Genomic DNA, 26,500 nt, shown 5'->3' on the forward strand with positions numbered 1-26,500 from the left:
TGTACATCTGGATCTGTCTGTTATTTTAAATGGATTGGTGCAATATTTTCTAGTAATGGCTATACAGCATATTCAGTTAGATGGTTGAGCTGAAACGAGTCAGCTGGTTGTTTAGTTGATTAACCGCCAACTATTTTGATAATTGATCAAATCATCATTGTAAATTTAATATCTTTTGCAACTTTCAGGCATGTATTGTCTAAAAAAAATAATTGATAATATAATCGAAAGAAATAACCTTTAATTGCAGCCCTACATGGTTGTAAATCAGCACAGATTTCACAGATTTCACAATATAATCAAGTGCATTGTTGTCTGAACAGTGTTCTGTGTATGTAATTTGCTATAACCTATGGTCTGTGTTGAACTACCATTACTGTATACAGTAAATACAGCTGCTACCCCACACCGAGCACGGGCCAGATACATCCTTTTTTTTCTGTAAAACTGAGAGTGGTCACAGTAGAAAAAAAAGCACCGTGAATGGTGACCTTTTCAGAGCAGAGTGCTAAAACCTTTTTCTAATATGACCAATGGCAACAAGAGGGCAACAGACCAATTACAGGGAAGAACAGGCATGATTCAGGACAATAACTAGAAGCGGACCGGAAAAAAAGAAATGTGTTAGTAAGGGACAAGCACTGCAAATCAGCCTAGGCTATAATGATATGCTGCATTAGTCCATTCAGTGAGTTTTCTGTGCTTATGTATTATGTGTCATTTTATTATTACGTTCTATGTAGCTAGGTGCAGCTGGTTGCTATGGAAACAAACCAGCTTTTAATATACAAGAACAAAATGTGGTTGGGGGAGCTGTTCTTTATTTTACAAAATAAAGAAAGGAGTGTGAACACGAGCCAGCGGCTCATTGGGCTAAAGAGAAGAAGGAGGACAAGGCTGACGAAGCTGCACTGGACTCACCAGGTCCTGAGTGACACGACCGGAGCGGATCTGGAGGTATTTCCATGAGATGAGCAGGACCAGGAAGAAGGGCAGCATGTAAAACTCCCAGTACCACACTGTCACCACAAACACCTGCAGGCAGAGGGCCACAGAGGTCAGATATTAGTGACATTTTCAATAGTTCCTGAATCCCCGTTAGCTAAAGGTTGATCCAATCTGCTATTGATTACATAAGCACTGGTCAAGCTGATGAAGGCTACCCTGGTTCCTACGTACAGTTATTCTGTACAGGACGCCCCCTCTGCTCAGCTGGACTGACTCTCCCTCCACCCACTGCATATGCATTGACATTAACCACATAAGTCTAATTGCTCTGCCTCTCTCATCTTGTGTGCATGAAAAGCCAAAAGCTGTGCGATTCACTGCAGCCACAGGGAGCCTGTGTGTGAATATGTCATTAACACCCATAATGGCACCTGTGATGCATGTTCCACCAAAGGTAAAATGGATAAGAGGATAAAGAAATATGGCTTGTGATGTCTCAATTGCACCGCCAAATGCAACTATAAAATAATCCTGTCAGAGGGGCAGCATTGGCCAAAATGGCAGCGCGCCACAAGGCGTGGGGTTTTCAGGTTTTTATACGCTAATAAAAATAGAAGTGAACATCTGTTAAAGACATCACTCTCCTCTGAGGCACCAACTGACATAAAAGATGGCAGCCACCACCACCACCACCACCATCAGCTTTAATGTGCAAAAAGCCAAGCATGCTCTTGTCTGTGTTATCACAAGCCAAAACAGCGCCTGGGAGAGGAGATGAAACCAATTCCTCACTGAAAGGGTTATGTTTTATTAGTGAGGACTTTGTAATGACTGGGATAGCTGTGACGGGGGGAAAGCCAAGTCACGCTTAGGTGGAAATGTATACTCAGCCCATAAAGATTGCGATAATTGCAGCCCATTTCAGCTTGAGAGGCATTACACAGTCTTCAACAGCAAAAGGGGCTCTGGAAATACAATCCAGATCAGAGGGGAAGGGGGTGGGAATGAAAGGCTACCTAATGTTAGGAGAGCTACTGAACTGGAGGGATACACATTTTCAGAATGCAGCAGGATTTCCACACTAATGTTCGGGGAAGGGTTTGAGCAGCACAGCGGTAATCCAAGAGCACAGGAATCACTGACATCACTTAATGCATCCGTTGTTTTAAAGTGAGACTATGTAACCTTTGCTGATCAGCAGGTACTGTGGTCACAAGTAACAATTACTGGATAATGCTAAAATGTAGTGTAACAGTAGCACAAATGGAGAAGAGTCATAAAGTCTGCGTGCTAACATTAGCAAACATTAGCTACCATAAGCTACTAGTCATGCCAGACCAAGTAAGGCTGTAGCAGCAAAGTACACGGAATGGAGCTTTTTACTGCTTATTAATTCATCTTTTTAGATGAATTACTTTTTTTCCTAATTATTTGAAAAGTTGCACAACAGTCATATAATCTAAAATTTTACATTGTTACTACTGGATCTTCAGTAGGTTGTATAGACTGATAGATGACCTAGACATTTATGGATGACTGATGATGGGTACACTGGTACATGCACTGTGGACAGGCCCCCAAATCCATTCAATCTGGAAAAAGATTCACTGTTTCATCACATGTGCACAGTTTGTATTCTGGCAAATTATTCTCAGGATCCTCCTTTAAGGACCAGGTGAAAGAGTTCAGAAAAGTTACTACGTATGAGAGAATGTCATATAGATGTGAAAGTGGGGAATTTATATTTTTGTTTCTTTTATAAAGTGAAAGGAGGAGGTAGAAGCAGATTGATGACATTGATTTCCATGTGGGATGTTTTTGTACTTCTCAGAACTCTTTTTGTTCCTTCATCACTTTATTTCTAAGCAAGCCTCTTTTTATTTTTGTTTCTGTGTTTGGGAGGGGCTGCACCTTTTTTATGATTTACAGCACCAATTTTCTATTTCAAAATAAATACTGCAGATTACATTAAAAAAAAAGTCCCACCACCTTTTACAAAGTAAAGTGATGAGGGGCAAAAGTATGGGATCTCTTTTAGTTCAATGGGTAAAGCAAGGCCCTAACGGTGCCAGGATTGAGACTTCTAGCTGAGATAACCTGTACATTTAGAGTATACTGCGCTGACTAATTGCTCCTGTCATGTAGAGTGGAGCTTTGAATTATTACTGTCATTTGGCGGTATTAAGAAGGCAGTTATTTCTTCTCACTGAGGCTTGAAAAGGCAGGAAGCGTTAGTGTGAAAACATGACTACAGATGGTACTGTCTTTCTGACAGTGAGATGCAGTGGGAGGATGTGTGTGTATGTTTTGATCTTGTTCATGCTTGTATGATTTGTGTGCGTGTGCGTGTGTATGTAACAGTATTATCCCTAATACTTAACATCATATATGGGGGGGGGTATTCTTCAGAATTACATTATTAAGAATCTTTTGCCATAAAAAAAATGTATGGTTTAAATATTTTCACTGCAAGCAGTTAAAGCACAACTCAAAGCTAAGGAATGGCTTCTGTTCAGATAACAGCCCTGTGCTGCAGCTCCCATTTTCACAGCAAATTGAACAAACTGTACAATTGGCTTGAGTACAGTATCTCTTTACCAGTCTCAAGAAAGGATGCAGAGCAAAACTTTAGTGCCATCTACAGGACGTCAGCTGCAAAAACAAAAGGAACTTTCCATGACCTTGACTGCCTGCATAGTTAATACACAACTTGCTGTATGCCACTTCAATCGAGCAAAATCTGGGAGAGAATAATGTCAAAAGGATCAGCACCCACTCCACTCTGCAGTTTAAAGACAGGGGCTGAGAGGCTTCTCCTGTGTTTCTGTCTTCACACTTGCTTAGCACTTGTATTCAACAATGGCAGGATGGAGAACACGCCTTATCTCTGAAGAGCCTTTTAATTGGACTTCTGTCTGCATAATGGCGTCTAAATCTAACTGAGCACAGATTGGACAGAGGGTTAATGAGTTGTCAGGGAAGTAGAACAAAAATAGACTCTATCTCGGCTCCACTGGGACTCTACCAGTTCCAGCTGAGGCTTTACTCTGCATCCACAAGACAAGCAACACTGAAAGCGTCCACTCCAACACAGAGCCAGGCCAAGCCTGCGTTTCTGCTGAGCCCAATGCCGCATTGATTAAGATTCTCGCTGGGAGAGTTCAAGTAGGGGCTGGCCAGACTGCAGTCGTCTTCCGCAGCTTGGAGGGAAAACAGAGGGAAATGCAGATAGCGTGTTGATAAGCAGTTAAAGCACTTCACCAGGAAGGCTAGCAGGCTCCTCTGAACGCTCTCCCATTGGAAGCAGCTTTTGATGTACTGCAGAGTCGACATGATAGCCCTGTACAGTGTCTGAACACGCAGCACGTTACGGGCCAGAACCTGAAAGACAGATTATAAACATGCAAAACACATAAATATTTTAGTAGTTGCCACATGTTTAATATACAGATAAAAACTGTTTTCATTGTGTATAATTTTATATAAGATGTCTCTTTTTATGGGACGTTTATTTATACCAAACAGGAAATGTCCAGTCAGCTAGTGCATTAGTGGGAGTAGCTGGTATGTTTTGTTTTGGAGCCATTGTGGTCAGGGGGCAAAAGAAAATTCAGTAATATGACCTGATTTTGTCAACCAAGACTTTCAAAATTAAAACAGAAGAGAAACCTGCACGTTACGATCCGAGTCCTCCGTGTGTAAGCCAATTTTGGCTTTACTGAGCAATGTATTGTCTGACAACAATGAGTCTTTGTGGGAAGTACAGACAGTCAGGCACCCTGTCTCGCACCCTGTCTTGCATACTGTATATCAAACTAATGTAGCGGAACAGTGGACAAGAACTCAGTCACAGTTGGGGTCAATTAAAGCTCAATTCAACTAATTCAGGCAAAGGAAAGTCTTTGCTTTGTGAAAGTGAAGTGAAAATAGTTCTTATTCAGTTCAGATCTAAATCATAACAAACATGGTAACATTTGTACAACTGGCCTTCTCCCTCTCTTTCTTTCTCTTAGCTCCTATTTGTCTGCTGAAATTTCAATTATCAAGGCATCACAGGAATACTGTGAAAAGTGCAGTGACCTCTGACCCTTGCCCTCTTTACCGTTGCTCGTCATGGTTAAGTTATGGAGTTTAGGGCTGCAACCTACCTCTCGTATGTAAGCATATGCTGCTCTGGATGGATAAAGATTAACTAAACAACTATAATTAAAATCAAATAGACAATGTTTATAACAAAAAATTCACTCAGTGCAGAATGATGATTCCCCAACCCTGGAGTACATTAATCAAAGCTGGGTCAAACCTTTTTGGAAAATTTTTGATTATCCTCTATGAATCTTCTCTCCCTTGGTTGGAAGGTTCTTACACCTGCTCTGATCTGATAAGAAAAAACGAAAATGAAGCAATGAGAATCAGGCCCGTCTTTCATCGCCACCATGCACTCATGTCCTCTTTACAGGCTGAACTTTTACTTACGGGGTTAAAAATAACCTCCAGCTCCAGAGTGATGCTCCCCTTCGACAGCCCACCTAAGTCCTCTTTCTTCAGCGGGTAGGTGATCTGTTGTCTCCTGCGGATCTGTGGGACAGAAAGGGCATCAGGTGCTGATCTCAGGCATGAACCTGACCATCAGTCATGCTGGATTACATTTTAGCAAGTCTTCAAGCCACTGGAGTGTTATCGCCCTCTTCACTTTCATTTAGACACAGAGTGTAAATAGATTAGTCTCTTGTCTACATGACAGACTCTTAGTGAGGTAGTGTGTACCGAGAGCAGGGGAATGGCAACTTTTCCCAGGAAGTCTGGCGCCTTGTCTCCATCCTCATCAAAGATGGTCACCACCAGAACATCATGAATGTCTTTGACAGGGCTGCAGGGACAAACAGGGGGGTCAGATGCTTCTCACAAACCAGCACACTCAATAACATCATAACCCAGTTTTTCAGTTTGTTGTCAAAATGCATACAGCATACATGTGATTCAGACTACACACGTCATGTAGTATTACTGAGAAAATGTGGTTGGAAAAAAGACACTAAAACTGACAATGTGAAGACTTTATTCCACTCTGGGTGGAGGCTCTTGTAGATTGTGTGGGTCTGCAGTCTGTCGTTCCCCAGTTCCAACACACAGAAGGGATCGCTCTTGCCTGCAGAAGACAACAAAAAACACTTTCGCACACATACACACACTGGGCTCTCTCGATCCTTTTTAATTTGACACCAGAACAAAGAAAGAGCTTAAGTCCGAATGTGAGAAGTACCATTTAAATCAGCAGCCAGCAGATCTGCAGCCTTGATAACTTTGACTTGAAGGAAACCAACATCACGGAGGTTTTTCAGGGACCTTTTCCAACTCTGTACAAACAGTAAGCAGACGGGAAGCACGAAGGTTTGGATTCACATTAGAAAACACTCAGAGAGACTGTCATAAGATTCGTGAGCCATACTTTCTATTCATTCAAGTGAGAAAAAAATGGCAGAAATGGTCCAACTATTTCACAATGTTGAGAAATCCTTTAAAAAATTAAACGGATCAAAATATTTGCCCCAAAAATGAATCATGTCTTCCTTGGCACAAAGCGATCCATTATTAGATTTCATATTAATCAATCATAAAGAAAACATGTTCATATTTTCGTATTTACAATACCTGTGCTGTGACAAATGAAATGAGTTTTAAGGAATTACTATAAATGCTGTTAGAGCATTGAAATACATTTGTGGGAAGCTGTGACATCTGGGAATTGAAGCATGTTGTTGGAAAATTAAAAAGATACTTTGACTAGACATCAAATGGCCACTGCACATTATCTTCTTCCTTGCAAAAATTTTAATCAGAAACGAGCATTTTCATCCTTAGACCAGGTACTTAATGAAGGCATTGAGGGGTTCAGGCAATTTGCTTCATTCTGCATTAGAAAGCTTTCACTTCAATTGCAGACTCATAAATCTCACCTGTCAGTATTTTCTGCAAGAACTCAAACACACCAACAACACATAAACAGTCCATGCTTGCCATTGCGCTGCCACGCAACTAAAATCCAATTAAATCCAGTTAATCCAACTTCACCATGATGGAGTACCCATCCTAAATTTCAAGTTTCTGCAAGTTTTGTTTTCTTACTTGTCTGGCATGACCTGAAACCAGTGGTTGCAAGACAGGTACGCTATAACAGGATTTAACATCTAAAAACATGTATGCTTAGAAAAAAAAAGGTTGATGGTGAAATATGCATGCTTTTTAGTTAATAGACTAAAACATGAGGCAAATTGTAATGGGATGGTGCTATAACCGTGCCACCCAGCTGTATCTTAAAGCAACACTTACAGTCATTCTCACTACATGACCTCCTAGCCGATGGCAGGAATCATGGGAACAGATTAGACATAAATAACCTTAAACTAACTCAAGCTTCAGATTAACTAAATTTGGATTGAACGTTCACTTTATAATCACCGAGACTACCATACATTCATTTCTCTTTACTCTTGCCCTATTGTAAAGGTCTTTTACTTGACTTAATAAACAAACTTTAGACTGATCCAAAGTCCCTGCTTTATATTTCAAAATTTAGATTTCAAAAGATTTTAATGATAATCAAATAAAAGTTTCACATATATTAAGACTTCAATCAGAACATGTAGGTGGTGAAGTGATGCAACCATACACTACAGATAGAATATGTACAGCAGAACAGGTACTCACATAGTTGTCTATTTGGTTCTGATATTCATGAATTTCGTCAAGCGGCGCGGCACAGAGGTCAGAGATGGAGACGCCGCTGCATGTATTCAGCGTGAGGAGGAACACCAAGCTTCCTCTCCCATGGTCCAGTTTTTGTGTGTACAACTGCCTCTGATTAAAAGGGACCCTGGACAGGTCGACTTCACACCTGTACACACAAATGTACACAGGACACAGGCCTTCACAAACTGTATGCTCATGCAGATAAACGGTTGCAGTCATGTGTGGTCACACACATGCACAGGCATAAAATACAGGCATAAAAGCAAGTAAACACACAACCACGTTCACAAGATAAATAACATACCTGTGCGCACTTATTTCTTACAGTGCCAGCCTCCGTTTTTGATCTTTGTTGTATGGTAAGGTTCAGTGGGCATTTGCTTGGATAGCAACATTATGAAGGTTGCACAATTACTGTAACAACACTTAAGACACTAAGATTAATCGTTTTTTTTTACCTGACTGAACAAAGACTCCACTCACTAAATAAATTCAATTCCAAATTATCCAGTGTAAAATCAAGGCAGCTGTTCTGGAAATGTCCTATCTAAAAATCAAGGTTTTTTCAGTTCACAAGTTTCAGGCGTTCCGTGGCAAAGCAAATTGCTCCCCTACTGGCTTTGTTGGGTGACTTCACACACATGCAAACACTCAGGTTCTGAATGCAGACTCACATTCCCAAACACTCCTCAGTCCTTCGTCCTTCCTTGGCCCAGAGCTCCACCAAGAGGATGTTTGGACTGTCCAAGAACTGGTTAAACGTGAACCTCTCTCTCCACTGAGGGTTGGACACTTTACAGTGATTCTGAATCAGAAATGAGGTTAGAGCATGAAACGGAAAAAAGAACTTCTTCACATGGATGTGCCATTCAAATTCAGATAACAGAGTCATCAAATATTGATAACCTAATTTTCCAGTGATGTTTTAATTGTTGTTAACTTTTTCTACATGCTTCATTCAATTTTGTTTCAGTCAAATGTCTGAAAACATGAACTTTTATCACGGGTTTGTAATTATCTAGATGGACCTTAACAATTAGCCAGTTTCAGTGTGTCCAGATTGTTTTTATTTGTTTGTGAGTATGATTTTCCAACGGACTAGTGGGTGAATGTTTTGTTATTTAGCAACTTCAGAAATCTGAATCAGAAACTCCCTTTGCATAAAAAGTAATTACTGTCACTTTGAACCGGCATATAAGAAAAGAAAAGGGAAAGGAGCAATGCTGCTCATTAGCATGCAGCTTTGATGTGTAATGAATGATGTTGCAGAATAGCAAGATAATCATCAGTGACAGTAGCTGCAGAGCCAGCAACACGAGAAAAAGAGCATCCCTGCTACACTTCATCCAGCAGCTGCCAGGAATTTCATGTCACACAAACAAAAGATCCATTTTAACGTGTTCCATTACTTTTTCCAGCACACCCCTTTTACGTTATCTGTGATCACATCAGAGATTATAAGAGCATTAACATTTGCACTTTTAAAAAGATTACTGTAAAGTTAATTTATGTATTTAATTTAAAGTTACTCTGGACACAGCATCAATTATGGCACATGTGAATGCTAAATGAAATAAATAGTATATATGCAGAGATCTGCTGCATAAAATACATTCTGATGTATAACGTCAATCTCTAGCTAAACAAACTGTAAATCTAATAAATACACAAATCTAAATGTCTGGTTTCAACAAAACATTTCCAATATTTTATTTAAAACACCACAATCATTTTACCAGATTAGCACAATTCTACACTTGTAAAAGAGAGAGAAGAAAAGAACAGGAAAGAAAAATATGAGATTAGGGAAAAGGGTGAAATAACATAGAGAAAAGTGAAGAGAAAAGGAGCAGAGGAAGGGGAGTGCGAGGAGATGAAAAACTGAGGGGGTTTAAGAACAACAAGGACAATTCAAGAGGAGGAGGGGAGTGGAGGAGATGAAAAGCATTAGTCCAAGCATCCAGTACCTTGCTTTTGTATCTCTGCTCTCCCAGTCTGAAGCGAACAAAGAGCTGACCTCCCTGAGTGTCCAGCGGCAGCTCCTGACCCTTGACCAGAGTAACTGACACAACAGAAGTCCACAGCTGACTTTTCCTCAGTGTCTCTGACAGACAAACACTCTGAGAGGAGCCTCCCGTCTGCAGGAGAGGGGTTCGAAACAAAAGAGAGAGGGGGAAATAGGGAAAGGAGGAGGAAAAAAAGAGATTCAGAGAACAAACAGAAAACATGATTGCAACATCTGGATATCGCATACTTTAATCAAATCAAATCAAATTAATTTGACGTATTTGCAGCAAGCAGAGACCGGAAAGTAAGTCATGCTTCAAGCGACATTACAACATGCACCCTTGGAAGACAGCTGAATGAGACAGTATTACCTCTCTTCTCTGGTGAAGAGAATGAAACTGTTCCTTCATTTCACTGAGAGATAAGGCAAAGCCTGTAGCAGCTACAATGCAGAGCAGCGTCTCTCTTCCATATATAACTATAGCACTGTGGGGGGGTAACTTTAACCCAGATTCAATTAATACAGATCAAGCTGACAGTGACATCATGTCCGAATATGCTGTCCCACATGCAAAGGCAGAAAATCACATTTCAATTAACAAACAGCACTGACTGCACTTGGCACAGTACAATAAGCATCTGAAGTATCAGGGGAACATGCACTTGCTGGCCTCTTTATTAGGTATACCTGCTCAATAATGCAAACCATTTGCAAACACAGAATCATGTGGCTGCAACTCAATCTATAAACATACAGACATGGTCAAACGTTTTTGGGTTAATCCTAGGAATGAGCAAAGATGCCAGATATGGTGGTTGAAGCATTTCAGAAAGAGCTGGCACACTCAGATTCATACATTCATGCAGTACAACCATAGACTGTATATAAAAAGAGTACAACGGACAAAGTGTACAGAAACTGGCATGATAAGAAAAAAAGTGCATCCATCCAGCAGCTGCTCTGTGGGTTAAAACGCCTCATCGGTGAGAAGTCAGAACACCATGACCAGACTCATTTACTGGATAAGGCTGGCAATATTCTACTTCACTACCCCATCTGTGGCACTCTGTCCCACGCCCATGCTTTCCCACAGGCAATGTCAATCTTTAAAAAAGGATTACACATTTTTTAAAGCCGCAGTATGTAACTTTTGAAAAAAAATAACACATTCTTGTTCTTATAAACTTTTTCTGCTGACTTTGTTAAATGACACTTTATAGTATTAGATACTCAGTCTCCCTTTATAAGCTTTAAAAGGTAATTTCCTACAAAAGTATTTGCATCAGCAGGACAGTGTATGTGGGATCAATTCAAAATAGAATGTCAGAGAAAATCAGATGTATATCTGAAAATGCAGAATATCAGCAGAGAGTTGTGCATTAAGTCGGTATGGAAATTAGTGAATACTTCAAAAACTTTAGGCTGTTTTGGAGTGAAGAAGTGGTTCTACTCAGTATTAAGTAGGTCTAAAGTACACTGTTTTCTTTACAGAATGTGGTGATTTGCTGCCCTCTTGTGCAAAGAGACACAAATAATTCAGATCACCTTAAGTACAGCAGAAAATGTTGTTCAACCAGGAGACACCAGGTCGGCTTCACGGTACCTTATGGTACTAGTTTGACTACTTTGAATGGTACCGAGGGAGGTCATACTCTGAGCCTGATAGAATATAACTTCATTCATTATTCATTATTTTATACCTGAGAGGAAGTGCTACATTTCTTTTTCTATATTCCAGTATACTTTTGTTTTTATCCTTGGTGTAATGAAGTATCTCTTTTATATTTGGCAGAAATCTCTAGAATGCTAACCAAAGTGAATGTGAACGTGTGTGTTCCCTCCATCATGCCTTACCCTAACACTTCGTTTTCGTTTTTGGGGCCACCGCTGCCAGCAGGAGCATGCATGTTAGCAAAACACAAAAACACTGGTTAGTAGGAAATACATTCGGTAAAATGTGTTATAAATACAATGCACAACAAGTATCCCCCACTGCCAGATAACATGCATGCATATATATATATATATGGGAGGTTGCCATACATTGCCTCTTTTGCTGTCTCCATCTCTGAGTGACAGACTCATGTCTACCAGCACAACCCCCATGTCCTCCTCCAGGCTGTTGGGGTCGTCCAGGGGCAAAGACAGCTCATTGACCCTGAAAAAAGGGAATTTCATGTTCAATTAAAGTTAAACAGATCTGGATCAGAGATGGGCAGTCATGTGTTATCGAGGCTGCCGTGTTTACAGGCCCGAAACACAACAATATGTGGTTTCACAAATCATCGATCACACTACTGGACACTGAAAGCTGCACTCGTGCAGATGTGGCTAATGTGGTTTCTAATGTGGGCTGCGGAAGCAGGACCATCATTTTATAATTAAATATAAACTGAGCTTCAGTATGTCACACGCAATCCTGCAATAGCAATAGCCCTGCAATAAATGCTACCTTTATGTGGTTCATCGTGTTAAGTTTTGTTGACAAAGTTTCAGAGAGGTGTTATATGACTCTATGGTAATTTTTAAGGCTGCAGCTTGCAATAGAGAAGTCACCACAATGATCAAAGCGGTGAATTAAAAAAACAAAAACAGCAGATAATAAGCTTCACAAAGATAACACTGACTGCAGGGCTGTTGTATTAAACTGCATCTGTACTACAGTAACGTGATAATTCAGGAGATGGACCTGAGTGTTGGGGCTGGTTAAGAATTGAGCTGGACTTTTGGAAGGAAATGAAAAGGTGGGTTTGTTCATTTGTTGGGTAAAGTAAAATCAACTATCGAAATGACAATAAATGTGGGAAACCAGTCATAGTGTAGCCCCTAACAATTTATACAATTCTCATGTTTAGCACAAACTCAATACCAAGGTTTGCGACATGATTTTTTTAAAAATCTTGCTTTTTTGCTTGTGAAAGAATGGATAGTTTCACATCTTAACACCAAAATAAAATAATTACAATCTTTGACTAAAATGGACACTAAACATCAACATAATGCAATCTGTGACAAGGGTCAAGTTTAGTGTTAAGGGGTATCTAACCAAAAGGGTTTGGGAACCACTGCTTTAGTACATCCTAAAATTTAAATTACACTGGAACTACACTATTCATAGTTAAGGAGAAAACTTTCCTCCAAGCTATTTTCATCACTTGTACTCAAAGTAAATACTTGATCAATATACTGATATATTAGCCAACAATAGCTTATTGCAAAAATATAATTATTAGCATACTATATCTCGGCCAATAGGTAAGAAGACATTGCAGTATCAAAATGCCAAAGATATATTCCACTCACTACATATCATGGTCACAAATGATTTTAAAAAACAAAAACATACTTATCAAATGTGTTTGTTATGTGTTTATGTACTATATATCTGATATATTGTCATTAGATTTTGTTTAACTCTCAAATATTGATATCAGTCTCATCAATCCAGAAGCTACACACTCCCAACTGCTTCCAACACACTCCACATTATCGCTGAGGCACTCACTTATTAATCTCTAGATCACTGAGGGTGACACTGGCGGAGCCCATGAAGTCATCAGTCGTCAGATCACGGTCGTATACCTGTGTCATGTCAAACACCAAGAGACTGTCGATACAGAGCCCATCACAGAGACAAGTATTGCAACAGTGAGTGGCTGATTGCATGTACACCACGATCATGGTTACTGGTTACTGTGATCATGTTGTGCGCAAACTCATCAGCTGTGGATTTTGATAATAACACACATTTTCATAGTTAATTTAATTCACAGATGAAATGTCGGACGGTTTCAGCTTGAGGGGTAGGCGGTTGAAACATTTGGCTTGAAGGGAAATTCTCGGTACGAACAGTTGTTGAATATAACACTTCATTCATGTTTTGACTTATCCCATACAGCTGCGAATCAGACCTCCCTCGTGCATTGCTCTAGGATCGCACCACCTGAGGTACAATCACGGAAATCCCCCCAAAAAGCACCGTGCATTGCAAAAAACCTTATCAACCAGTGAAGCACATTGAGCATTATAAAAAAGTTCTGACACTTTACTGCAGTGCTCTTCATTCTGTATGTCTGACTAATACAAAGGCAACATGGTAAAATAATGAACGTTTTCCACAGAATAATGCATCTAATCATAAAACGTAAGTTACCTTGATGTACAGTTTCTGGTTCAGATCCTTCACAGGTAGTGAGAAGGTCTCATTCCATGTGGGGTTAAGGTCTTTATAAACCACTTTGCTTTTGTAGAACGTTTTCCCGTCCAATTTGAATTTCACATAAGGGTCACTGGTACCTAAAAAGGATATACACCAACAACAAAAAACAATGCAGTTTGGATTATTATCTATTACTTCCTGCTGGTGTTCTTTACGCTGATCAGATTGGTAGGGCGGTTTGGTGTCTTGCTAAACGACACCTCACCAGTACACATCGCTGTTGATGGAGGGGAATAAATATTAACTAACAGAGCAGCTGTTAAAGGATTTTATAAGATGAACTGATCAATCAAAAAAGATTTTAATTTATAGGCCACAAAATATCCCTTCCCAACCAAGCTGTGAAAGGACATTGGTTTAATTTCTGAAATTCATAGTTTGACAGAATTAAAGACTCCACTCCTTATCTTTTCACTCCATGCTTCAAAAGCAGGGATGGCTTGCCATTGTGACTGACTGTAATGAATACTAATGAAATTACCCTGCTTCTAATTTCCATAACTAGGTTTCTAAATAGCCTTTTACCCTTTTTTCTTAATTTATAGGGAAATGTGCTGGTTTCCAGTAAAAGGGAGGACCTGCTCATGATGTCATCTCTCATGTGTCTGTTTGGAGGATGTGGGTTTTTTTTCCTCCTCAGCCGATAGGACCACAACTTCCTGAATCAAAAGCCAATCAGATTTTAGCTTCCACTGTGAAAAGTGACAGCAGCTGCAAACTTTGTTTGTGTGTGTTATCTAGTGTCTCCTGTATCACATGTAGCTAAGACAACAGGTAGGGGTAATACACTGTCATGAAAAGTGCTTTTTTACTTTTATATCTCATATTTGTGGCTGCTCCACCAGATCATTTTCACTCTGAGGTAAAGGAAGTACAATCTGTGACCAGCTGAGGGCAGCAACACAGTTTGTGGACATCAGCTTATCCTCTGTGTCCATGTCCTGTATGATTATGCCTGGTTCTGTATGATTTTGCTGTTACATCATCAGCATATTTTACTGTTTTTGTCAGTGGAGTCTTTGATACAGTAACTGTTTCTGGTAAAACAAAAAGGTCTATCTCTGTAGGGACCTTAATGGAATCCATAATGTTGAGAGACACTTATAATGACAATTTGAGCCTGTCAGTGGCAAAGACAAGCACGTTAGTGCACATACTTTGACAGGGCAGCCCTGTTTCACAAAAATGTTGTCCCAATTATTCACACTGACACAACAACATGGGAAATAGGGTGAAAAATACCAACGTTACCCTTTAACTTTACCCAGAGCCTGATTGTGTAAACACAAAGCCAGACCAAAGAGAAAATTTAATCCAAATGCGTGCCTAGTGTGAAAGGCCTGGAGCAAAGAATGTTGGGTGTGGCTTAGACACGTTCTAATATGCTATGTGGAATCCAGCCCCGGCTGTTACAGGACCTTCACCGCTAACCTGACATTCAGCTGTCCAAGGCGTCCCTGGAGTCAATAACATAGTCTGTAAACAAACATCATTATCGAGCCAAGGCTAAACACAAACACTGTGGCCAGTGCAAGCGTGATACAGGACACAGTAAGCGCCGGTTGCAACATGTGATTGAGAACACAACAGAAAGAATAAATGAATAACAGTAGTAGTGCTTCCTCACTGCGGCCCGAAATGCACATGTATGTCAGAAATTATGACATAAATGCCAAACTGTAAAAACCATGTGTGAGAATTAATACACACGGTATATACAATTATTGTGAAAGAAAACTACTACGGAGGACGCAGCGTTTACTGCAGTTGTCAGATTATATAACACGGCAGGAATGCAACACTGGACATAGCCAATGTATCACTAGCTGTAGAGCTCATGAAATCTCTAGGTGGAGAAATCACATGGACAGAAAAAACTGGGAAGTTAAAGTGATGACGTGCTCACCAAACACTGATTTTCAGGTTTAGGAGTGTAAAGCAAAGTAGGAAAGTGAATATAACTCTACCACTACACTCTCATTTCCTTCTGTTTCCTAACGTGCTAAAGCATTATTTGCTTTGGCATCTATCCAGTTACCTTATTCTGACAATTAAGGTATCATTTTACTTCATGGTGGCTGAAGATCCAGTTGATTTAGTGTTGTTTGCATAATATCAGACTCCTAACATGTTTCAGGTTTTTCAGAATCTTACGCTCTGAGCTACAGTACAGCCACAACCACCCTCTGCATGCACGACAGTACATGAACACAAAGAGTACGATCTGCTCTAAACATTATATTGTTCATATGTAAAATGAGCTGTGTCCCTTTTTGGCACTTCCCTGTTGAAATGTCTTACCATACAGTATGTGTATGTGCAGTAGCAGAGGTAAGATGAGTTTCTTACCGCAGCGGTCCCTGATGACCAGGTTGCGTCCTCCCTTCAGGTTGATGGTGAGCAGGAAGGACCTGGTAGGATCCCTGATGTTCTCCGACACACTGAGGGTCTCGCTGGCCATCTCACACTGGATAACACACACACACACACACACACCAAAATGTTGATGAGATTGTTTTGTGTTTTTTGAAACTATCTGATCCAAAAATGCAAGATTACAAATCTGGCCTGGCATCTGATGCTGGCTTTTGGCATGTGACAGCTTTTGATAGCTGGTGCAACAGACACATTTCAGTGTGCTGCACCAACCTGTTGAATTTCCAAATTCTCTAATTTGATATGTTAAAGTTTTGATTTGATTAGAATCCGTCATACAGTCATCATTCGTCATTACGTTCTTCTCTTCTCTTTGTAAAGTCACAATAAGCTGACGTTAGGGGTTGAAGCACATGGGGCCAGTTTGCATTTTGTGCATGTTTATTATTCTTTTTAGAATAACAATAATGTCAATTTTGGGCTTTTTTCACAACTTCATAACACATGGCTAAATCTCTTCTACTTCCACTTAATCGTTTCAAAATCATACATGCTGAAACTCCATAGTTGTGAAATATATTTTACTCCTACCTTTGTATGTTTTTAGTTCTGCTATTTAGACCATGTTTTTGATACTGTTTTTGATACAAAATAAAAAAGCTCACTTTCTGGAAAGCTTTATGGAGTTGTATGATGTCTATGCTTCATGTCCATGCAATGGATTTTTTAATCACTCTTAAGCCTCTCCACCAAACTGAGCATCTTTCAGAGAATAAACCCTGGTCGCCTGGAGTCACCCAGCTCAGCCTCCCAACCCTGAACGGCCACAAAAGCGAGGAGGACACACACTAAATGCTGAAACACACACCGCCTACTGTCCCATCATGTCCTGAACACAACACAATAATCTGCAGTTAAACTATGACACAGCTGCTAGACAGAAACAGTCCAAAACAGAGTAGAGTCATTTTAACCACAGGATAAAACCACCTACACTCACATTTTGAGCATGATGATATTATTAGCGAGATAATAGTATTAGTATACATCATAGTAAATAGTGTTAAAATGACATCAGTTCAAGAACAAAGTGGATAACAACACTTACATTTTGGTAGTCCCCGTCTTTTAACGTGTGATCTTCATGATTATCATACTGCAGAGACAAAGATAATAAACATTTAAAAAATCTATGCTTTCATCTACTGAAGAGGAAAGTCCCACATAATAAAAAGAGGGAAGTTTGAGAGCTGATCAGTTGAAAGGCTCAGGAGCTGATCTCTCTTTGGCATTTCTACCACCAGCACAAATCCTCTGTGCATTTATTAAAAATTCCTGTATCCTGGGGACTGAACAGCATTAAATGAAAGAATGATAGTCTGCCTTGTTGTTCAGTTCATAGTAACTAAAAGGCTGAGCCTTTACCTCCCTGTAGACCTTAAACCATGAGGAACTGAACATTTTCATTTTGTTTTTGAAAAAGTAGTGCTGAATATTTAATATAAGTAATATATAAATATATATATATATAATATGCATATCCAATATATTATTCACTATTTGTTATAGGGACCTAATGTCCTACTATGTACTGGTCACATAACCAGGAGAAAGTGCATCTGTTTAATAGCCTCCATCTGCAAAAAGACAGCATTTCAGGAATTAAGGCAAGGATAGGGATTTTCCTGTTGTAGCCAAAGACTTCAATCCAGTGCACAGACTTCAAAGACTGAGGCCGGATCAACTAGCTCTTGGGCCCCGGAAAAAATGTTTTTTCTTCACACTGTGTACTCTATAAGTCTATTGTGTAAAGTAAGCAAAGTCAAGTCAATTATATTTGACTTGCTTTCCTCCAGTATTCCTATACTGTAACAGCACTGACTGTAGTAAATTGTGAAAGACAACGTAAGTTATGGAATACACACCCTGTAAGTACTGTCTTAACTAAAATAATGACCGTCTTAAAATAAATTTTGACAAGACTAAAAAGTCTCAAGAGTCGCTAAGCTAGAGTAATGCTAACATCAGCATGCTAACATGTTCACAATCACAGTGATAACATGCTGATGTTTAACAGGTATAATGTTCACCATATTCACCATCTTAGTTTGGCATGTTAGCATGTTAACATATGCAAAATTGCATGAAACAGAAAGGACAGCTAAGGCTGATGGGAATTTTAAAGGTATTTGGTCATAAACCAAAGTATTGACAAAAAATGGATGAAAAGTTTCACATGATGAAAGATGAAAAGTTAACTGATCATCAAAGTAATTACATTTCATTCTGAGGGGGGCATCAATGTCTGTTGCTGAGATATTATTATTATTATTTACAATGTTATGACCAAAAAAGAGAATTCACACTGGCAAATTACCTGAGCACAATAAAATGCCCTAAACTGAGAAAAGTTCTGACAACATACAGATTGAGTGAACACGGCCTGGGCGTAGAAAAGGGTTGCCACAGACAGAGGTGGCTACCACAAGAGGAGAGACTCTGCTCCCAGTGAGACAGGGGACAGGTAGAGACAGAGCTGCACTTTCTAACCTCATGTATTTCACATTTTATACTTGATTGCTTTTTTTCTTTGATGCTGATTATTTTATTATTTATTGATCCTAAACACAAAATTACTTCTATATACGACTGTTCTATGGCGCCCACACACACATTATGAATTGAATTGTTCTTTTGTAGCTTTGGCAATATTGTTCTTTTGACATTCATGTCAATAAAGCAAACTGAAAATTGAAATTGATATTTCCCTAAAACCTGGTCCATCTGGTAGATGTTATCATAAACACTCGATAAGTGATGCTATTTGAGGTTTTTTTTAAGGTTTCAAAAGTGGAGGTTTTGTGTTGACATAACTTCTAAATGCAATGTTATCACAGTAAGACTATCGAGGGTGTGGTGCAAAGTCATCAAACATTCACTATTTGCTGTCCTTATTCAGCAACACATGGGGCGGCTGTGGCTCAGGAGGTAGAGCAGGCGCTATACAAATACGGAGCATTTACATGGTTCAGTCATAGTCATCATTTAAGGTAAGCTACTGTGATACTGAAAGACTGCCAACTTACAGAACGGACCCGAAATCCTGCTTCAGAAAGTAAGGCACTGCTAAAGGTTTAGAATCGTCTTTACATTACCTAAAAAGTCATTATATTATAATGCCAAATTATTCCTATATAAACCTTTTGCAAACAGTTCACTCCTTAAATTCCTACCTTTGCATTGGTACTGTAGTGGACATGCACTACCCAGATCATCATAATCATTAATGTTTACATGACAAAAAAAAAGACATGGGTAAAAGTCAGTCTTTGTTTTTATAGTGTGAAGCACTTTGTGTTTTGTAGAAAGATTGATTGACAACAACAGTCTTTTGGCAATAAACTGTTGGCCACCTATTTGAAAGTATGTTCTACCTCAGGGTCTCAGACATAAATTGGGTACAACATTGCATCATTCTCTTTACAAAACAAATGTAATGAACACATCTTGCACTAAAGGCAGTTTTTGTCCTTGATGCATTTCTGTCATCTGTTTAGTGATGTCTGTGGTTGTCTCTGATGCTGTGTTCTTTCTAAGCATGTGCTTTGTTTATGTCTGGCTATGTTTGGTTTTCTTTCTGCTGTAGTCACGTCTCTAGAAAATACATTTCAGGAAATAAATGTTCAAGTCCTCATTGTAACACCCCTAAAGACTTATTATTTTTAAATCCAGTACACCACTATTAAAGAGCAAAAAAAAATATATGAAACATAGGTTTACATAAGTATAAGGAAACATAAGTTTAATATAGTTAATGTAACCGCCCAGTGATTCAACGTTTTTAGAATAAGGCTAAAATCAGAGATATTTACAAATTCCTGACAGCTACAGAAATTAGCAAGCCCAGTATATTTAAGTACTGTCAAAAACTACTATAATACGAATTGACTTTCATGGAGCCAAAACAACCTGCAAGGCACTGACCCACCAAGACTCCATGGCCATTCAGCATATTTTCTAGATGAAACTGAAACAGTTTATGAATGTACTTCATTCATTTGAGTCTGATGTAATGGTACAAAAGAACTAGTAGGCTACCAGACATGCAGATTCAGCTAATTGCTTTATTAATTTACTACTCAGTAGTAAGTAGCCTGTCTGCCGCCTATTGTCCATGAGGGGGCAAGGCAACATCTACAGAAATAAATAGACAGAGAGGGAACTCAAAAAAACACTAATTGTTCAAGTTTCTCTGGAGCAAGGTGGAAAATGCTGGTGTTAGAAGTATATCTAATCTTACAGGAAATTTTATGTCATACACAATTACAATGCCAAGTGGGACCATGCTCAAATCCTGCTGCTAAAGGTGTCACAATGGTGCAAAGACAAGCGTCACTAAATCTCATGCCTTGGCTGTATGAAAACACACAGCCAGAGTTTGCCCAGTGCTGCTGTAGACTATTGATTTTGGAAAGGATCTCCCATTTCAACTTGATCCACCTCCTCCAAGTTAAACTTTGTACATCCCATGTAAATACACCTGACACCTCACACACGCCAATGTACAATAAACCAATTCACTAGAGATGCGTTATCTCTTTACCTGTAAGGAAAAGAACAAAATACAACACTATACGAGTGTATTCTACTGTCATGCTCACTGTATATGATTCTACAAAAGCATTAAAATGGAAACATTAATCCGAAGTAAGTTAGTTGTCCAAATATTAAATTAATCGGTAACTATTTTGATAAGCAGTGAATCGTTTTATGTAATTTTTTAAGATAAAAAAGTCAAAATTCTGTGATTCCTGCTTCTTGAATGTGAATCTTTTCTGGTTGTTTCACTCCTCTATGACAGTAAATGAAAAATCTTTGGGCTGGGGACAAAACAACAGACTTAAGGACATCATTTTCTGACATTTTATAGACCGAACAACGAGAAAATAATTGACAGATTAATTGACCATGAATATAATCTGTAAAGTTAAAACTTTATTACAGTTTATGTAAAGACCTTTGCTTATGTTTTGAGTACTGATCTGTTCTTTTCTATACTGACTCAACATTTCAAATGCATGTGTCTGTACCTGTGAGCAATCCTGGGACACCTCCACAGTGGGAAGGTCTGGGCTGTAGACAGTCATCATTTCAGGCAAGGCCAGCTCCTCAGGCTCCATACCCCTGGCAGGTCTGAAGCTTTTCTCCTCCTCACAGAGAATGTTGATTGACTCTTGGGAGGAAGCCCAGTCTGTGCAGTCCACGGGCACACTTAGTGTGTGTTCACTCCACCCAGCTCCACCGCTACCTACTTCCATCTTTAGGCCACTCCCACCACTCCTCAGGCCACTCGCAGGCTGGATAAGCGGTGTGGAGGGGTTGCTGTAGCTGGGTAAGTTGGACTGCTGGAACTGTGTCCTGGAGGAGACGCACTCCTGCCTCATGTCCCTCATGTCGGGAACGGAGGAGCTCATCCGATGGTCCATGCTGTGTTCCAGCTGGATGACGGACTTGCTTGGGCTCGCCTTGCCTCGCCGGAGGTGCGGCAGCATCTTTTGGCGGAGATGCTGCAGCATGCCCGGCTTCTTGGCGTCCATGATGGGAGGGAAGTTTGGTCTGTTTCTAAGATCTGGACATCACTGACAGCTATAGTGTAAAAAAAAGAGACAGGGATGAGTCAGTCACTGTGACATATCTACAGCTAAGACCGACATTAATCTGTCTGTCTCACGTTCTTACAATTCCAGACAGCCACAACTGGCTGGATGATTGCATTTATGTGAAAATCAAAAAATGTTTATCTTTAATGTCCCATAAATGTGATATGATTTGACCTTAAATTCCCCACAAACATGACACGCACTAAGACTACATTCAGACTGCTGGCCTTCCAATTTTCTTTCTAGATCTGCCTCCGGTTAGCTCCGGTTAGCTCATACTTGCTAACCCTCCCAATTTTCAGGGAGTTTCCGTATTTCAAGAGAGCCACATGTTTAATTTTGGCTTTTCTGAAGCTTTTTTGTTCACCGCGTCTCCATCTGGCGGGGGAACAGCTGCTCTAGAGTGACGTCAAAGTCACATCAATTCCGACTGAGTACCCAGACTCAGGTCGCATTAAAAAAGATCCAATCTGTATCGGATTTGGACCACATATGAAACCAGAAAAGATCAGATTCCATGTGACTTGGCGTGTTCACACTGTCATAAAAAGATCAGATCTGAGTCACATATGAGCACTTTGGCCTGCAGTCTGAACGTAGCCTAAGTGACTTTCATTTCAAAACGTGTGGTCATTGTTTAATGTGTAATACCCTTTATGCATGGGTGTCATTTATACTGGGGCCGCTGGGGACATGACCCCACCACATTTTGAAACGGCTGATTTTATCTCCATCATTTTTGGAAAGCATTTGTTTAAAAAAAAATTAACTAACAAATGAAAGTGCTTTGAGAACATTTTTTTTGCACAATAAGAAAACATGCAGTGCAATTTAAATATAGGAGAAACAAATGTGCATTGTCCATAAAAAATGAATTCTAAAATGACCCCAAAACATGCTTGTGCCTATTAGCAACTTTAACAGATTCTTGTTTTCCATCCTGTTCCTGTGAACATGACAAACAGCTGTTGAGCCAGGTTAGTGACATCTTGTTTCTCTAACGTTAAAAAAGCATGCCACATCGAAACAACAAGGCAGTTTAACTTAACATCTAAAAATGAATTATCTTTAGCTAACTTTGTTAATGTTATTACTTAAGTTGTGTCATATTTTAGAGCAGTGATATTGGACATGCCTTATATGCGCTGGTGCTTTCTATACAGATGTGATGTATGTATGTAGATGTGGTTCTGGTGTTTTGTTCGATCAACATGGTGTTGTAGGCGTGTATGTGATGGATGACTTACTTGTGCAGTCAACATTGTGGTGCGTTTTATGCTCATTATTGTGTGTTGTCGACTCTGTAGTAGCCTACACTATGTCCTTTTGATGCATCATTATGCAATATTTTTCTTGACCTGCTGTAATGTGTAATTATCTACTCCGACCTCATAGTGATCCCCACCGCTTTTCAACGCCCTTGCCGTTATGAATGTTTTGGGATGAGCTTACTTTCAGCTGTCAGGGCGTAGTTACAGAAAACTAATGACAAATGCTTGAACAATGTGATATCTAAGGTAAAGTCAGAATTCACTTCATATTTAGAGTAGATATCAGAAGATGCAGAATCAAAAATAACAGATATAACACTTAGCAAGCAACACAAAACAATATATTTTTCATAAAACACCACGCTTATTCAGGATACAGTACTATAACTGCAGTGCAGACCAATATGCAAACACACGAGATAGAAATAGCCCCATCTCCAATCCATAAACATGAGATGACACTTATAAAAAGGTACTGTAATTATGTAGAAACTGCAAGGCGAACATGAAAAGGAGTGTGTGTGTATAATACAATAACACTACTAATTGTTTAGTTTTTCTCACACATCCCCTCATTTCTGACCTTTGGTTAAATACTAAGCTCCTACAATCTTTCAACTGCATCACGTGGTCTTTGAAGAAGACCATGAGATGTGGTTGAGATTAGATTATTTTGTTACCCAAATTTCACACTTGATTTGTTAAAAGGTATTTACACTAATGCTGCACATTGAGCTGACTTGTTTATGCAGTAAAGCCTGTGTTTTAAAGCAGCCATGTACACTGGGAACACTAATGAAATGATAAAACTTTTAGAAAAACTAGACACTCCTGCTCTTCATTTTGCACTGTCAGCACAGTGCACGAAAAACATACGAATTACAACGCTTATAAGCACGCATACTCTGCTTTCTTCATTTAACCACATGAGAACATTTCCCACTAGGCATTAGACTCACCCCAGAATTACACAGGTTAGAGAAACAGGTTGAGTTAACATTACATTAAGTGCTCCTGTGAGATATACATGTACAGCACACAGGTTATTTTTATCAAAGAATATATTGCATACAAATAAAAACCAACAATAAGAAACAGTATGTCCAGAAAATGTTGCATACATTTGAATCAGACCTCAAATATATATTCCACTGAACTGCTAGCTCATGGATTATACTATACGTGTATTCTGTTTAATGTGATCACCAGAAAAAACTGGTGAAACTGAGATCTAATCTTGTTTTTGGAACGCAGCCACTATAACATTTTTAATGGCTTGTGTGTGTGTGTGTGTGTGTGTGTGTGTGTGTGTGTGTGTGTGTGTGTGTGTGTGTGTGTGTGTGTGTGGTTGTGTGCATTTGGCTGAGTCACCTATCATTCATTCACAGTTTACCCAATGCAAATTCTGTATAATAAGATCTCTATTCCAAAAATGAACAAACAGCAGGTAGACAAAGCAGTCAGCCTAAGCGCATATAGTGGTGCGTCATTAATGCTTTAAGCTTTCATTCATCTCTCTGAATGATCTCTACATTACACACAGCAGCAGTAACTGCGCAGACCTGCCCCTGCTGTCGCTGCGGCTGCTGCTGATTTTTGTAAAGCACCCGCAACATTAACATCTTACTGGTCTCATACTTTGTATTGTCACTGACCCCGACAAATGACCTGCCCTGTTATCAGCTGGCAACAGGAAGTGGAGGAAGACAGTGGGGAGGAGACTGATCAAGGAAGAAGACAAGAACCAGTGTTTACCAAACCCACAGAGATGTCGACAGAGCCAAACTGAAAATGCAGTTTGGGATTGAGAGTCTAAGCATTTTACAAATTAACTATTCTCAGCCACACTGATAAATAAGAGCAACATGCTTACAACAGTTTATACAAATTTGCTGATGTAGTTTTCCTAGGAATTAGTAAGTATACAACCACGTATCTCTATAACTAGTTTGGGGGAAAAGACTAAACTAATAACTTTGATATCTGTAGCCTAGATTCAGAATTATCTAACCTGACCCAAATACAAGGATTATATGGTGGATCACTGAAAGGGTGAGTGAGAGACAGCAGGCAAAGGAAAAGGACCCACTGGCCTGACAGCAACCTGACTGCGGATCAGGGTGGGTGTTATTCACTTGATGACTGACTGAAAGCAGTAGTTTATCTAAAGTATACAATTCTGTCATGATCTATCGATCTACTGGTGTTTGAACAGATACATTGTGTTGCAACAGTTACAAAATGTTTGGTCTGTGTTAACTAAAACTTTCAAGCCACGATGAAATGAAAGATACATTTTAATCCTGAGTCCTTGTGTTAACTACTACACTTGTGACATGCTAAACATGTGTCACTTTTCTTCTCCATGATGACTCATCTTGAACTTGGAGGCAGTTACATAAATCCTATCAAACTGATTGAGATTTGCAGTAACAGGCCAACCACACCCCTCACAGAAAAAATGCACTTCAGCTTGTAGATAGCACAGCAATCTTTAAGTAGGAGGTGTGTATTTGAATTTCAGCTGGTGAAAACTTTACATTGCCAAAGAAAGTGAATGAGGTCTGATTTTATTTTCCATGCAATTTCACCAGCACCATTCTCTTCCTGAACCAACAACACGGGTGTACGAGGGCAGGGTGGAGTCCCGTGCAGCTCCAGAGCTCTTCATTGCTCCATAGCCTTTTGCTAAACCACGCCCTGCACACATTTGGTGCACTCTGACATGATAACAATAAGAATAAGATGCTCTAACTTCCCTTTCACTGTGACTTTAAATCCACTATGTGTAGAAACATTGTCATGATTAGAAGATCTTTCAAATTATTCTGATTACATGTTATTTTGATTAGATTGATTGATTGAATTAAGACAGAAATATGTGATGTCTATGTGTTGCTTCCAACTCATTTATCTTAGTGTCCCTGAGTCAGATACAAAGTCTACAAATATCGTCTGCTCAAATCAATGTATCTATATGACAATGTATCAAATGACTAAAGTGGTGGCTCACAGTGAAAACCCCAGTTTTAGTGTTTCAGCATCTTTCAACTCATTGCTTTGGTTCCCTTTTCAGCAGCGAAAAAGCTCTAAAAACCTAGTGTATCCTACCTGCCCTGCACCAAACAGCAGACACACACATTTAGTGACAAGCTTGTGAACATAGTGGAGAATTTGACAGCCAGATGTTTCCCTCAGGAGCTGACCAAAATGAATACAGTAAAAGTATAGTAAAATTTAGACTACCAGTCATCAAGTGGACAGAAAT

The 26,500-nt window shown here is 39.5% G+C and overlaps 1 protein-coding gene across 4 annotated transcripts in view; it reads right to left on the minus strand.

Moving 5' to 3' along the window:
* LOC119890255 (multiple C2 and transmembrane domain-containing protein 2-like) overlaps positions 1-26,500 on the minus strand; it is a 37,722-nt gene that overhangs the window by 6,019 nt on the left and 5,203 nt on the right. For 3 of the 4 annotated variants that reach the window (XM_038701426.1, XM_038701428.1, XM_038701427.1), the window contains exons 2-18: positions 21,392-21,947; positions 17,410-17,457; positions 16,275-16,392; positions 13,860-14,002; positions 13,212-13,288; positions 11,750-11,864; positions 11,561-11,593; positions 9,666-9,836; positions 8,373-8,503; positions 7,657-7,843; positions 6,212-6,305; positions 5,995-6,097; positions 5,716-5,818; positions 5,425-5,526; positions 5,252-5,326; positions 4,210-4,329; positions 922-1,035 (exon numbers count right to left, since the gene is read on the minus strand). In XM_038701426.1, the coding sequence (XP_038557354.1) occupies positions 922-1,035; positions 4,210-4,329; positions 5,252-5,326; positions 5,425-5,526; positions 5,716-5,818; positions 5,995-6,097; positions 6,212-6,305; positions 7,657-7,843; positions 8,373-8,503; positions 9,666-9,836; positions 11,561-11,593; positions 11,750-11,864; positions 13,212-13,288; positions 13,860-14,002; positions 16,275-16,392; positions 17,410-17,457; positions 21,392-21,898 (2,241 nt within the window). In that variant the 5' untranslated portion in view covers positions 21,899-21,947. The remainder of the gene's footprint in view (positions 1-921; positions 1,036-4,209; positions 4,330-5,251; positions 5,327-5,424; positions 5,527-5,715; positions 5,819-5,994; positions 6,098-6,211; positions 6,306-7,656; positions 7,844-8,372; positions 8,504-9,665; positions 9,837-11,560; positions 11,594-11,749; positions 11,865-13,211; positions 13,289-13,859; positions 14,003-16,274; positions 16,393-17,409; positions 17,458-21,391; positions 21,948-26,500) is intronic. The other variant, XM_038701429.1, reaches the window with a different exon arrangement.

Source organism: Micropterus salmoides, unplaced genomic scaffold (genome assembly GCF_014851395.1).
Source record: "Micropterus salmoides isolate LMB-PRFRI ecotype aquatic unplaced genomic scaffold, ASM1485139v1 Ms_hic_scaffold_6, whole genome shotgun sequence".
Taxonomy (NCBI): Eukaryota; Metazoa; Chordata; class Actinopteri; order Centrarchiformes; family Centrarchidae; genus Micropterus; species Micropterus salmoides.